The 12,987-nt window shown below is 44.4% G+C and overlaps 1 protein-coding gene across 2 annotated transcripts in view; it reads left to right on the forward strand.

The window, feature by feature from the left end:
- Window positions 1–12,987, forward strand: part of SGPL1 (sphingosine-1-phosphate lyase 1) — a 58,697-nt gene that overhangs the window by 31,300 nt on the left and 14,410 nt on the right. The window contains exons 4-7 of one of the 2 annotated variants that reach the window (XM_027062190.2): window positions 419–486; window positions 3,989–4,136; window positions 7,153–7,229; window positions 9,321–9,449. In XM_027062190.2, the coding sequence (XP_026917991.1) occupies window positions 419–486; window positions 3,989–4,136; window positions 7,153–7,229; window positions 9,321–9,449 (422 nt within the window). Of the gene's footprint in view, window positions 1–418; window positions 487–3,988; window positions 4,212–7,152; window positions 7,230–9,320; window positions 9,450–12,987 lie in introns of both variants that reach the window. The other variant, XM_053207670.1, reaches the window with a different exon arrangement.

The raw sequence follows: 12,987 nt of genomic DNA on the forward strand, positions 1-12,987 counted from the left end.
TAGAGTGTGCTACCTTCTGTTTAAAAGGTGAGGCAAATAAGATTTTATTTTTATTATTGCTTGTAGAAACATAAAGAAAGAAAAAAAAGAAAAAAACTCTAGGTAGGTATTGTAGAAATGAATAGTAATAGTGTTTCCCTGAGGGTAGGATGAAAGTCTAGGGAACCGATAAGAGGGAAACTTTTAACTCTGTGTGTGTTTGTTAATTTAAATAACTTTTTGAACCATGTAAATGCATTACTTATTTGAAAATTTAAATGTCAGAGCTTTTTTTTTTTTCTACAAAGGAAAGAAACTACGTTTACAATCGGAAGGCAGGTGAGATCGCAGAAGGCTCGCGGAACAGTTCATATATTATGGCTAGCGGGTCGTATCCATGCAAACTTAGGTGGGTAACGGAGCCAATTGTATCTTTTAGGTTTATGGTCAAGGTTTAAAAAGAGATGTTTTAAGCTCATCAGGAAGATGCCTATTATTGGTCGCAAGGTAAGTGGAATCTGTACAGATCTTCTCCCCTACCGCCACCCCCATAATCATTTCCTCTTTCTTCTATTTACCGAACCTAGTGTGAATTCCCAAGGGTGAGGGTGATTTCGTTCCCCACCTCCAAGGAACATCTGACAATGTTTGAAGACCTTTCTGGTTATCACAGCTGGAGGGGCATGCTATTGGCATGTAGTGGATAGTGGCCGGGGGTGCTGCTAAATATCCTACAGTCCCCCACAGAAAATTATCTGCTCCAGATGTCAGAAGTGCCAAGGTTCAGAAATCCGACTTAACCCTTTCTCGAGCATATTTGACCAAAGGAGAAAGGCCATGTCTGTTAAGGAAGAACTTGAAATTAGAAAACCTGGCAGAAGTGGCTTTAGAGCAATATCTGGCCGTGCTGACTTTAGGTATATATCTGGGGTTGGGTGCTTACTTGGTTTAGACCAGGGTTGGCAGACTTTCTCCGTAAAGGACTAGATAGATAGGAGAGGTCTAGACTTCGCAGGCCATCCCGTGTCTTTCCGAACTCTTCAAGTCCGCCCCTGCAGCAGGAAAGCAGCACAGGGTGATGGGTAAAGGGATGAGCTTGGCTGTGTTCCAGTGAAACTATCTTGACGAAACAGGCCGGGGTCAGATTTGGGCTGTAATTTGCTGACAGGGTTAGAAACTTAGCACTGTTCTCTTGCTCTTTGTACCTGTCTGCGATATAGTATGTTCCCTTCACTGTGTCCTCTCTCCCCTCACCCACGCTGAGGATAAAGACTGTCACCTCTGTACCCTTCCCTCAGGCTCCTTATCACAGAAGAAGATAACAGTGCAGGCCCTGGGCATGCTCGGAAGAAGGCACATGAGTCCCTAATGTCGTCATCTCTCCCAGGGTCCTGCCTGCCCCTCAGCTTTCCTTCAAGCTTCCTTTCCCTTTTCCCCTCTCCTGACCAAACAGAAAAGATGTCAGTCATCTTTAATGTTTGACCAAAATTCATTCAGACCCCTGTGCTAACTCTCCCATAACTGTGTATTTATTTTCAGGTGCATTTCCTATAGGGGAAGTAGAAGTAGTTATTGGAGGTAGAAAAGGGGAATGGGAGTGGATAGGCTTTTATTTGACTCCAAATCGCCGTAAGCCCTAAAAGGAAATCTCCTTGAGTCTTGCTAGAGTTAAGGGATAGGGGCAGGGTGGACTGGATCTCGAAGGATACTAGCATTTTCCCTTCTCACTCCCTGGATTTTTCTGCTCTTTTTCTTCACACATTTCTCCTTCAATTTCAGATTTTGAGACAAATAAATTCCAGACACTATTATTAAATTCATAAAATAACAATTGGAAGGCACTTAAAACCCATATAATCACCTTTCGTTTTTTAGAACCAGATTTTGAGGCTCAGAGGCAAAAGTTCTTTGTTTTGAGTGACGTGTGTATCCTTGTGTCATTCATTCCCGTAAATTCACTTACTGAACATACAATTAGTGAGCACATGCTCTGTCAGATACTACTCTGGATGCTGGGGATATAGAGGGGAACAAGACCAAGTCCTTGCTCTGTGGAGCTTATATTTTTGTAGGAAAATCAGAAAATAGGTAAACACATAAGAATTTCATTTTTTTAAAAAGTTTATTTATTTTGAAAGAGACAGTGCAAGTGGGGGAGGCGCAGAGAGAGAGAGAGACAGACAGACAGAGGATCCCAGGCAGGCTCGATGCTGTCAGCACAGAGCCCAACACAGGACTCGAGCTCACGAAACCTCGACATTACGACCTGAGCCGAAACCAAGAGTCAGATGCTTAACCAACTGAGCCAGCTAGGCACCCCAAGAATTTCATCTTGAAATAAATGTTGTGAAGAAATTAAAATGTAATAGAGGTTCTGAGGCAGTAATTGGGGGGGGGGTGCTTTCTAATATAACTCTATCATTTTTTGTCTCTCTTATTACAACAGCATAGTCTGTGCGTGGAAACTCAGCTTTTTTTTTTTAATGTTTATTTATTTATTTAGAGAGAGAAAACACAAGTAGGGGAGGGGCAGAGAGAGAGGGAGACAGAATCTCAGGCAGGCTCCACACTGTCAGCACAAGAGCCCGACTCAGGGCTCGAACTCACGAGCTGTGAGATCATGACCTGAGCTGAAATCAAGAGTCAGACACAGAACCGACTGAGCCGCCCAAGCGCCCCCAACGCCCAGCTTTCATAGTTTGCTCCTGTTGCACGCTCTCCATTTATGCGGCATAATTCTTCATGTACATCTTTAAAAATATTTTCGCTTCCATCACACGCCTTGCGTCCATCACGTGCCCGAGAGTGTGGCCTCTGCTGTCTGCCGGCGCTTGCTCGCGAGGCGGTCGCAGTCGTGTTTCAAAGGTGCGGCTTTCCCTGTGGTTTCACTGGGGGCCACGTCTAAGGAGGTGCTCTTGTGTTGGAATCATCCGAGGCTACAGATGGGAAAATCTAAATGTTTGCAGTCAGATCGTGGGCCTGACACTTTCACCAGTGTGTTGCTGAAACCTTCTCGCTGTCACACACACAAATTGTGACATGTAGCCCTTTTTCCAGATCTAGCACCCGACAGTCTCTTAGCACAGATAGCGGCCCCTGCTCTGTTTTGTTTTGTTTTTTTGAACCCTATTTCTCCTCCCCACCCCTCAGCACTCCCCCAGCACTTTTCACTACGTGACCTTCATTTTCGGTCTCTGCTGCTAAAGATAAGCCTCATGAGAACAGGAGTTATTTTCACTTGTACTGCCTCCCTTATTTTGTCCACTGCGTATCCCTGGCCCATAGTAGTTCAACAAAGTAGTTCACAGGCTGTTGCGGTGAGGATGAAGAGAAAATAGCCATAGTTGATGAACTGTAGCAGAAAGGACCCCAGCCCCTCCTAACCCTTGAGGGCCAAACAGGACAGGCGGTGGACAACCTGGGGAGGTAGAGCGCAGTCCCCCTGGCATTCTACCAGGGATGTCTTGTGCACGCACGTGAGAAGCTGTGGAGGGCCCCCGGGTTCTGGGTGTGCCCCGTGTGTGTCTGTCTGTTCAAGGAGCTCATCACCCCCTCGAGTACTAGGATCCCTCTTACCGCTTGGCTTATTTTCTGGTGGCTGTTTGTGACTCTACCTCTGTTTCTTTAGCACACACATTGTAGCTGTTGCCAGGACAGGAATAAGGTCCAAGTATTGCTCTCAGAGAGGTGCCGACCCTGGCAAACGCGAAGCGTTCACGTTTACGCGCTCACCACGTAAAGCAGTGGTGAGGTGAGCACGGCAGAGGAAAGGTGTGGGGAATTGGATGCATCTTTGACTTTCAGAGAGAAAGATGACGTTTAGTCTTCTAAGAGACATTCCAGAAAACAGCAGGTAGTCAGAGTGTCACCACATCTTGTTAAGAACAAGATGCCGTCGTCCCCGTTTTGCACGCTCATGTCATGCCCGGCCTTGAGCGGCTGACTTGGTCTCTGCTCACCACACTGTATGCTTCCATCTCCGTGTTAACTTTCTCTCTTACCTTTGGAGATCCAAGATAACTTGAACAAGACCAAGGATGATATTAGCAAGAATATGTCGTTCCTGAAAGTGGACAAAGAATATGTGAAAGCCCTGCCCGTTCAAGGTCTGAGCTCGTCGGCGGTTCTGGAGAAACTCAAGGAATACAGCTCTATGGGTATGATTCTCGGCAAATGCGAGTTGTTGACTTCCTTAACGTGGCTGGTCTGGTCATCGTTTCATGATTGTACAGGTTAAGAACAGTTCACCCTTGGAACTTAGATGCTCGTGAGAGCCCATCCCGTGTCAGAGGCTGAATTTCTTTCTTTCTTTTTTTTTTTTTTTTTTTTAAAGTTTATTTATTTATTTTTTTTGACAGAGAGAGAGAGAGAGAGAGAGAGAGACAGAGCGTGAGTGGGGGAGGGCAGAGAGAGAGGGAGACACAGAATCCAAAGCAGGCTCCAGGCTCTAGGCTCTGAGCTGTCAGCGCAGAGCCTGATGCGGGGCTCGAACTCACAGACCGCGAGATCATGACCTGAGCCGGAGTCAGACACTCAACTGACTGAGCCACCCAGGTGCCCCTGAATTTCTTTTTTTAAAAAATTATATGTAAATTCATCCTTCATCCATAAAGCAAAACAGTCTCCTGAGACAGTGGAACTTAGTCCCATTTCCTTTGGTAAGCCTGAATAAAATAGGTACATTTGTCTTTTAAAAAAACAATGAAAATGAAATACGGATTCATTATAGAAATTGTGAAATCTGCACAAAGGCACAAAAGAAAATAAAAAGTGACTCTAATTCTATCATCCAAGATAAACACAGATGAGATCCACATGTAAGTCAGAGGTGTCAGTGTTTTTGTGTAACACAAACACACGTACACATACAGGTACATGCATGAGTGTATAAGGGAAGGATGAGTATACCGAGTAGCTCAATGTTTAAGAGTGTAGCCCACGGAGTCAGCCTGGATTCCCACTCTGGTTAGGCCAGATCTTGGGTGAGTTACTTGACCTGTGTCTCAGTCTCTGTCTTTCTACAGTAGGGATCATGATAATAGAACTTACTTGAATAATCATAGAGATCAAACAGGATGATACAGGTAAATGTATAATAACTGGCATATAGTAAGTACTCAATAAATGTTAACTTATGGATACAAATACATGTTTGTTGCAGATTAAGATCATATTACAAATATTTTAAAAAATAAGCTTTCTGGTTTGTCATCATTTTAGATTTAAAGAGAACTTGCAAAAATGTCATACATACAGAGATTTCCCATACGCCCCTCACCCTGCTTCTCCTGATGTTAACGCCTAAACTAACCACATTAACACTGGTTAAAACAGTAGTTAACTAAACTGCAAATTCTGTTCCTGTTTCACCAGCTTTTCCTCTAGTGTCCAGGATACCACATTGCATTTCAACAAACACACTTAAAATTTTCTACTTGACATGTTGAGTTTTTGACATCAGATTGTATAAAATTAGATGCAGTCCAGGATTTATAGGTGATGGAAAGCAGGGATCGGCACTCTGAGACCTTTGTATTAAAAGTTTCCATGATTATGAGGGCAGATTGCTGCCACTATATTTCCTTCCTTTCCATTTTTAACTCATTGTCCATTGCCATATTCTGTAGCACAGGTAAAATGACAGGAAATGAAACCATGTATCCTATTTTCGGAAGGCTGGTGGCCTCTAATCTGAAGACATGCATGATACAGTCAGTCCAGTGTCCTTTAAGGAAGAGGGAAAGTCACACTGGCAGCAAGCCAGAGTTTGGCAGATGAGCTGAGAGTGAGGACGTTCACTGCTCAGTCTTCTCTCTTGTTGGAGCTGAAGATCTTGGCTTGATAGAGCCCGTGGCTACAGTTTTCAGTCCGTGCGTCTCTGTAATTGCCTTCTCACTGTGCACTTTCAGTAGGGCACAGCCGTCCTGTAGCGAAAGGACTTGGGATAGCCACGCCGGCAGATTTGTTGATAACAAGGTAGACTGCCTTTGGAGAAGCACGTCAGACAGGAAGTGGAAAGTTAGACCTCACGTTCTGGTCAGGAACCTTTCTTCTGAGCTTGATCCCAGTGTTGACCGCGTTCCTGATGCTGAGTGCTACTACATGTGTTGCTAGAAGGATGTGGCTAATTGTCGGGGGAGTGGGTTCCAGGCTCGTGCGAAGGAGGGGACACTGAGACCAGGGACCGATGGTACACGCATCATCATGGTTTGTCTGGTCAGGGATTCAGTTCCCGGACTCCAACTCTGATGAGAGTGTACTGCCAGTTCATACTTTCTGCCAACTCTGCTCGTAACGCTCCTCACACTTCTTTGGGTAGGAAGGGAGAGAAGAAGGAACCTCTTGCAGAAAAAAGTCAAGTTAGTCATACAGAGACCAGAAAATGAGTAGAAGTAAAGGAAAATTTTTCTCCTTTAGAGGATAGTTGGGGATGATGACAGCATCTTCGTTGCACTATATATTTTTTTAATGTTTGTTTATTTTTGAGAGAGAGCATGCACAAGGGGAGGGGCAAAGAGAAGGGAGACACAGAACTCGAAGCAGGTTCCACACTCTGAGCTGTCAGCATAGAGCTGGATGCAGGACTCGAACCCACAAACTGATATCATGACCTGGGCCATAGTCAGATGCTCAACCGACCGAGCCACCCAGGCGCCCCTTGACTATCTGTATTATACCTGGGTGCTGTGAATATCTTTTCACACTGTTGTTGATAGTAACGGAAGACCTTTCATCTTTATTTTGCTGCGATAGCTCTTTATTGGAATGCTTTTTCTTGATTTATAAGAACACCTTTGAGTTTCCACTCAGACTTTGGGGTTTCTTTTGTACCAGTGGGGTTAACTTCTTATTTCTTCCTTATTAGAACTTGAGTGTAGGGGCGCCTGGGTGGCTCAGTCGGTTGAGCATCGGACTTCGGCTCAGGTCATGATCTCGCGGTCTGTGAGTTCAAGCCCCGCGTCGGGCTCTGTGCTGACCTCTTGTTCAGAGCCTGGAGCCTGCTTCAGATTCTGTGTCTCCCTCTCTCTCTGCCCCTACCCCGCTTGTGCTCTGTCTCTCTCTGTCAAAAATAAATACTAAAAAAAAAAAAATTTTTTTAATAAAAAAAAAGAACCTAAGTGTCTTCCCAAAAGTTCCTGTTTACTGACTCACTGGTCTTAACTTTCTCTACAGATGTCTTCTGGCAAGAAGGGAAGGCGTCCGGAGCTGTGTACAGTGGGGAGGAAGAGCTCACCGAACTCCTCGTGAAGGTGAGTGCCAGTCAGTTTGTCTCCTTAGCTGGGTAATTAAAATAAAATATTACGTAGGGGCGCCTGGGTGGCTCAGTTGGCTAAGCATCCGACTTCCGCTCGGGTTATGATCTCATGGTTTGTGGGTTTGAGCCTTGCGTTGGGGCTCTGTGCTGACAGCTCAGAGCCTGGAGCCTGCTTCGGATTCTGTGTCTGCCTCTCTCTCTGCCCCTCCCCTGCTCATGCGCTTACTCTCTCTCTCTCTCTCTGAAAAATAAATAAACATTAAAAAAATTACTTAAGGAAAGCGTATTGTTAAAAATAACTTCAGAGAGTCTCTCTTTACCCACACATAGGTGAATATGAATCGTACTGTTAGAGATCTCTTCAGTCTGTAAAAAAGTACAATATGACCTATGTTTTTAGGCTTTATACATGCCCTGTGTAGAAGGCAGATTACTAGGGAAGGTAGTCCCCCATCATTTGAGGTTATTAATGACTAGACATATTTTGTTTGCTAAGAAGGGATGAGGAACAGAAATTTGGTCATCATTTCCTATACTTCCCACATCTCAAATCAGATGATCTGAGACTGAGCAGTAGGCTCACTCATAATTCAGATAATTCTTGTTTTCTGTTGACTTTAGAGTTGCCTATAGTTTCTTCCTTTTCTAATCAAGTTTATTTCTTAAACCCTACTTTGTCATGTAAAATTGGCATGGGCCTTATAGTCTCTAAGGTCTTTGTGTTTGATTATAATAACTATGCAACTGCTCATACCTTACTAAATATTACAGGTTTTGCTCTGCTATGTCTTGACATAGTGCTCTGATCTTATTCTTTGCTTAAAAATCTTTCAGTGGCGAGGTACCTGCGTGGCTCAGTCAATTAAGTGTCTGACTCTTGGTTTTGGCTCAGGTCATGATCTCACCACCATGAGACCAAGCCCTACTTTGGGCTCCACGCTGAGTGTGGAGCCTACTCGGGATTTTCTCTCTCTCTCTCTCTTTCTCTCCCTTCCTCCCTCTCCCCAAAACAAACAAAACAAAAACAAAACCAGGAAAAAAAAAAAACCTTTCAGTGGCTTCCCACTACCTACAGGATAAAACCCAAGCTGCTTTTGTAGCAGAAGATGTAAACCCTGTCAGGAGCCAGCCTCCTACCTGTATTTTTAACCACTTTGTTACTTTCCCACGTAAACTTACACTTTCACCTTTTCTCTTCGCGGCACATAGCTCACTCATACCATGTTTTCCTCCCCTTCACTCTGCCTGTTCTAAATGATGAATTCCTATTGATCTGTCACATTCCTAGTGATTCCACTCTACAGACACCTCAGACCCCTGGGGATGTTTGTTATTCCCTCCTTAGGGCCCCTTCCATCGCTTGCATGCTTCTGGTACTGCACTGACCACAATAGCTGGTTTGTGCTGGATGCCCTACTAAGTGCTTTGCATGCGTGTTATGTTATTTACTCATCGCTAGAACCCTAGCAGGTAGGGACCATAATTATCCCCTTGAGCATATGAGGAAACAGCCTCAGAGAGGTTATTTGACCTAAGATTACACAACTAGAGGTAACAGGCAAAGCTAAGATTGCAAAATGGGTCTGTTTGGTGTTTTACTTTATTTTTTATTTATTTTTTTTAATTAATTTTTTTTTTAACGTTTATTTATTTTTGAGACAGAGAGAGACAGAGCGTGAATAGGGCAGGGGCAGAGAGAGAGAGACACAGAATCTGAAACAGGCTTCAGGCTCTGAGCTGTCAGCACAGAGCCCGACGTGGGGCTCGAACTCACGAATCGTGAGATCATGACCTGAGCCAAAGTCGGCCGCTTAACCGACTGAGCCACCCTGGCGCCCCTGTTTGGTGTTTTAGTATGTGATTTTAACCACATCTACGCTTCCTTTCTCACCATGCTGTAAAATAATTTATTGCATGTCTGTTTCCTCCACTATATGTTGATCTTCTTTATGTTGGAGAACACATCTTACTGTTTTTCCGGTTTCTAGTGTTGTGCCTGATACTTAGAAACTTTTGTGTAGTGCATGGTTCTTTGTCCCATGCGGTGTATTTATCATACTTCATATCTGCTTGCATTTCTTTGCAGGCTTACGGAAATTTTGCGTGGAGTAATCCATTGCATCCAGATATCTTCCCAGGACTGCGAAAGATCGAGGCAGAGATTGTAAGAATAGCTTGTTCCCTGTTCAATGGGGGACCGGATTCCTGTGGATGTGTAAGTATATGCAGGGGCCTCCAACTATCTTATATTGTTAGCTTAAAATAGAAGAGTTTGTTGAAAACATTTTATTACACAGATAATATGTGATTATTGTAGGAAGATCCAGATTAACAGCAATGTAAAAATGTTAACTTTTGCAATTAAAAAAAACTTTGTTTTTAAGTTTATTTATTTTGAGAGAGAAAGAGAGCAGGAGCAGGGGAGGGGCAGAGAGAGAGAGGGAGGGAGAGAATTCCCAAGCTGGCTTCACACTGTCAGCACAGAGCCCCACGTGGGCTCGATCTCACAATCTGTGAGATCGTGACCTGAGCCGAAACCAAGAGTCAGGAGCTTAACTCACCGAGACACCCAGGTGCCCCAACTTTTACAGTTTTTAGAGCATCGACATTTTATTGTACATTTAAAAAAAAATTTTTTTCATGTTTATTTTTGAGAAAGAGAGAGAGACAGAGTGCGAGCAGGGAAGGGGCAGAGAGAGAGGGAGACACAGAATCCAAAGCAGGCTCCAGGCTCCGAGCTGGCAACACAGAGCCCGATGAGGGGACTGAACTCACAAACTGTGAGATCATGACCTGAGCCAAAGTCAGACAGTTAACCGACTGAGCCACCCAGGCACCCCTTATTGTACATTTTTAAAGTTTTTTTTTTTCTTTTCAGGTTTTTCTTTTGAAAAATTTTAAACTTTATATGAGTTCCTATAACAGTTTAGAAAACACCGTGGATTCACTAAATGTAAATGTTTTGCACATCTGCTCTGTCTATTCTTTTCTTTCTCTCCCTCCCTCTTTCCTCCATCCACTGACACACCCACTGCCTACCCATTGGTCTATATAATTTTGTCAAGCCATCATAGTGTTTTTGATATACTTCTCATTTTACTCGAGCTGGAAGTTTATTATTTTGCTATAAATCTCTTTTAGTTGGTTTAGGAATAAAGGAAGGGGAAGTTATTATATTTAAAGACACATGTAAGGATTTTTTGTTTCAGCTGTTCTTTCTAGTAGATGTTTGTTAATTTTCCTAAACTGTGATTGATAAACTTCTGTTTAGATTTGTTACTGCAGACTGATACTTGCTTTCTCTAGAAGAAACTCAGGTCTCTCAATCTCTGCTTATGCAGGGTAGTTAAATTTAACTCAGCATGCTGTAGTGGTAACCTAGAGGCACTAAGCCTATCAGATACTTTTATAATCATTATAATATCTGCAAATTTAACTATTTTTTTTTATTAAAAAATTTTTTTTTTTTTTAACATTTATTTATTTTTGAGACAGAGACAGAGCATGAACAGGGGAGGGGCAGAGAGAGAGGGAGACACAGAGTCCGAAACGGGCTCCAGTCTCTGAGCTGTCAGCACAGAGCCCGACACGGGGCTCGAACTCACGGATCGTGAGATCATGACCTGAGCCGAAGTCGGTCGCTTAACCGACTGAGCCACCCAGGCACCCCTCTGCAAATTTAACTATTGAAGGGCCTGTCCAAAGGCAAGAACATTTTATAGTTTTTTGTTTTTTCCAATAAGCAGTAGTTGTTTTACTTTATGTTGGCACCATGAAAAATCAACACATTCGTATATTCTGTATCTAACAGAATGGTATTCCTGGCATTCATTCCCCCCCAGAATTCCAAAGCTGTTAAAAACTGAGCCAACCATAATCCAGCAATGGGTTCCTTTATGGCATTTATATGAACAGGTGGCATGGTGGGAGAGGCCAGTATACTTAGAGTATGTGGGTATTCTCCTGTGCCACAGACTCTGTGGACTTCTAAGAGGCCACCAGTGAAGCAACCAGAACATAGTTTGGCCTTGTCTGGTCAAGTCAAGGATACACGTATCTCATGACCCTGAAATGTCACTACTCAGGGCGTACCCTAGGAAAACTGGTACATGTGTGTGTCGGGATGGATGTATACTCACAGCAGCACTGTCCATGGTAGCTGCAAACTGGCAGTAACCAGTGGCTGTCAATAGTGCGGTGGAACATTGTAGAGTAATTTGCTTCAGTCCATTGGAGCTGCTGCTCCGATTAATGCTCAAATTGGCCCATTTTGACCAGTGGGAGCCTCTTAGTTTTGGCTCTTGGGTCCTTTTGTGTGACTCATGTAGTCTTTGAAAGCTTCCTTTCTTTTTCCCTTTTTTTGAGAAAATACTTTTATTTGATGAAATATTCCAGGTTGACCTTGCATGCTTCCAGACCCTGATTCAGCCACTTGTCCAAAGAGCCCGGTCTCATTTAGAGCTCTGTAAAATACTCACGTGGTTCGTGAGTCAAACTTACGGAACAAGACAGATAAAAACTCAGCCAGAATAAAATCCAGAGAGACAAATAGAAGGCACAGAAGAGGTTGAGAGCCATGAGGCTAGAGTGGGAAGGGCTGACACACATCCGACAGGTGGTTAATTAGCCAAGAGACATGGGGAACTTGGACAGGCGTAGCCGTTAGAGCAGCGATGTTCTCCGTAGCAGCAGTGGCTGGGGTGTTGTGGGTAGAGGGAGGATGGGCTGTGAGATGATAATCGTCGGAGCCAGGAGATAATTACAGAGCTTTCATTGATTCAAGTAATTGATCAATGAATTAATTTTTAAAGTTAGCTCTGTGCCCGATGTGGGTCTTGAACTCCCAACCCTGAGGTCAAGCGTCACATGCTCTACGCACTGAGCCAGCTAGGCACCCCTGCGTGGCAGTTCTTTATCATTCCTTTGCTTGGCGTATATTTTGTTTCTTTAAATATATTGCACGTGATTATTTTCTATTCTGTGTCTAATTCCACCACTTCTGAGCCTCAACCTGTCTCTGCCGGTTTCACTCATGTTGTCTTGTGTTGTCTTATTTGTGACTTTGTTGTTGTTTCAACTGTGAGCCACTCGTCTTCCCGGGAACCTATCTTTGAGGCCTAGATGGAAATGAAGGTCTGGCAGAGAAGATGTGGAGCAGCTCCTGCCAGATGCCGGGGAGTCGCTGGGAAGCGATCTGCGTCCGATGCTCAGCTTGCAGTTTCGTGCTACGGCGGTGGCGTGAGTTCACAACACAGACTCATGTGCAAGCGGTCTTGTTATCCGTTCCTGAGAGTTCTTTGTTTTTCTTCACCTGCCCGTCAGAGCTGAGAAAGCAGTTTTCTTGCTGCCCTCTTCTGCACCACTGGGGTATTTCTTGTTCCCCTGAGAATGTGGGTGCGGGTCCCAGGTCTTCAGCCGTGTGCTGTCAGAGTCCTTACCGGGGGCAGGCCCTGAGTTGATCTCCTGTCAGTTGTCCCAACGGGAGTTTGGTGTCCGGGGGTGGCAGCAGCCCTCACGGCCGAGGCCGGCTCTGGCCCTCCCGTATCTGTAGGATTCTCGATGTCGCTTTGTCCAGGTTCAGTTTACTCCTTCGTGTTAGCTCAGTGGCGGGTGTAAAAAACTGTTACTGTTTCCTCAGGCTTTTGGTCGTCTCTCGCGGGAGGCCCAGCTATACGGTCAGTGTTGCCGGAGATGGGGTTCCGGGGTGGTTGTTTTCCCACGTGACCGTGCGCACCTCGCAGCCTCTTTCCCTC

Source organism: Acinonyx jubatus, chromosome D2 (assembly GCF_027475565.1).
Source record: "Acinonyx jubatus isolate Ajub_Pintada_27869175 chromosome D2, VMU_Ajub_asm_v1.0, whole genome shotgun sequence".
NCBI classification, from domain to species: Eukaryota; Metazoa; Chordata; class Mammalia; order Carnivora; family Felidae; genus Acinonyx; species Acinonyx jubatus.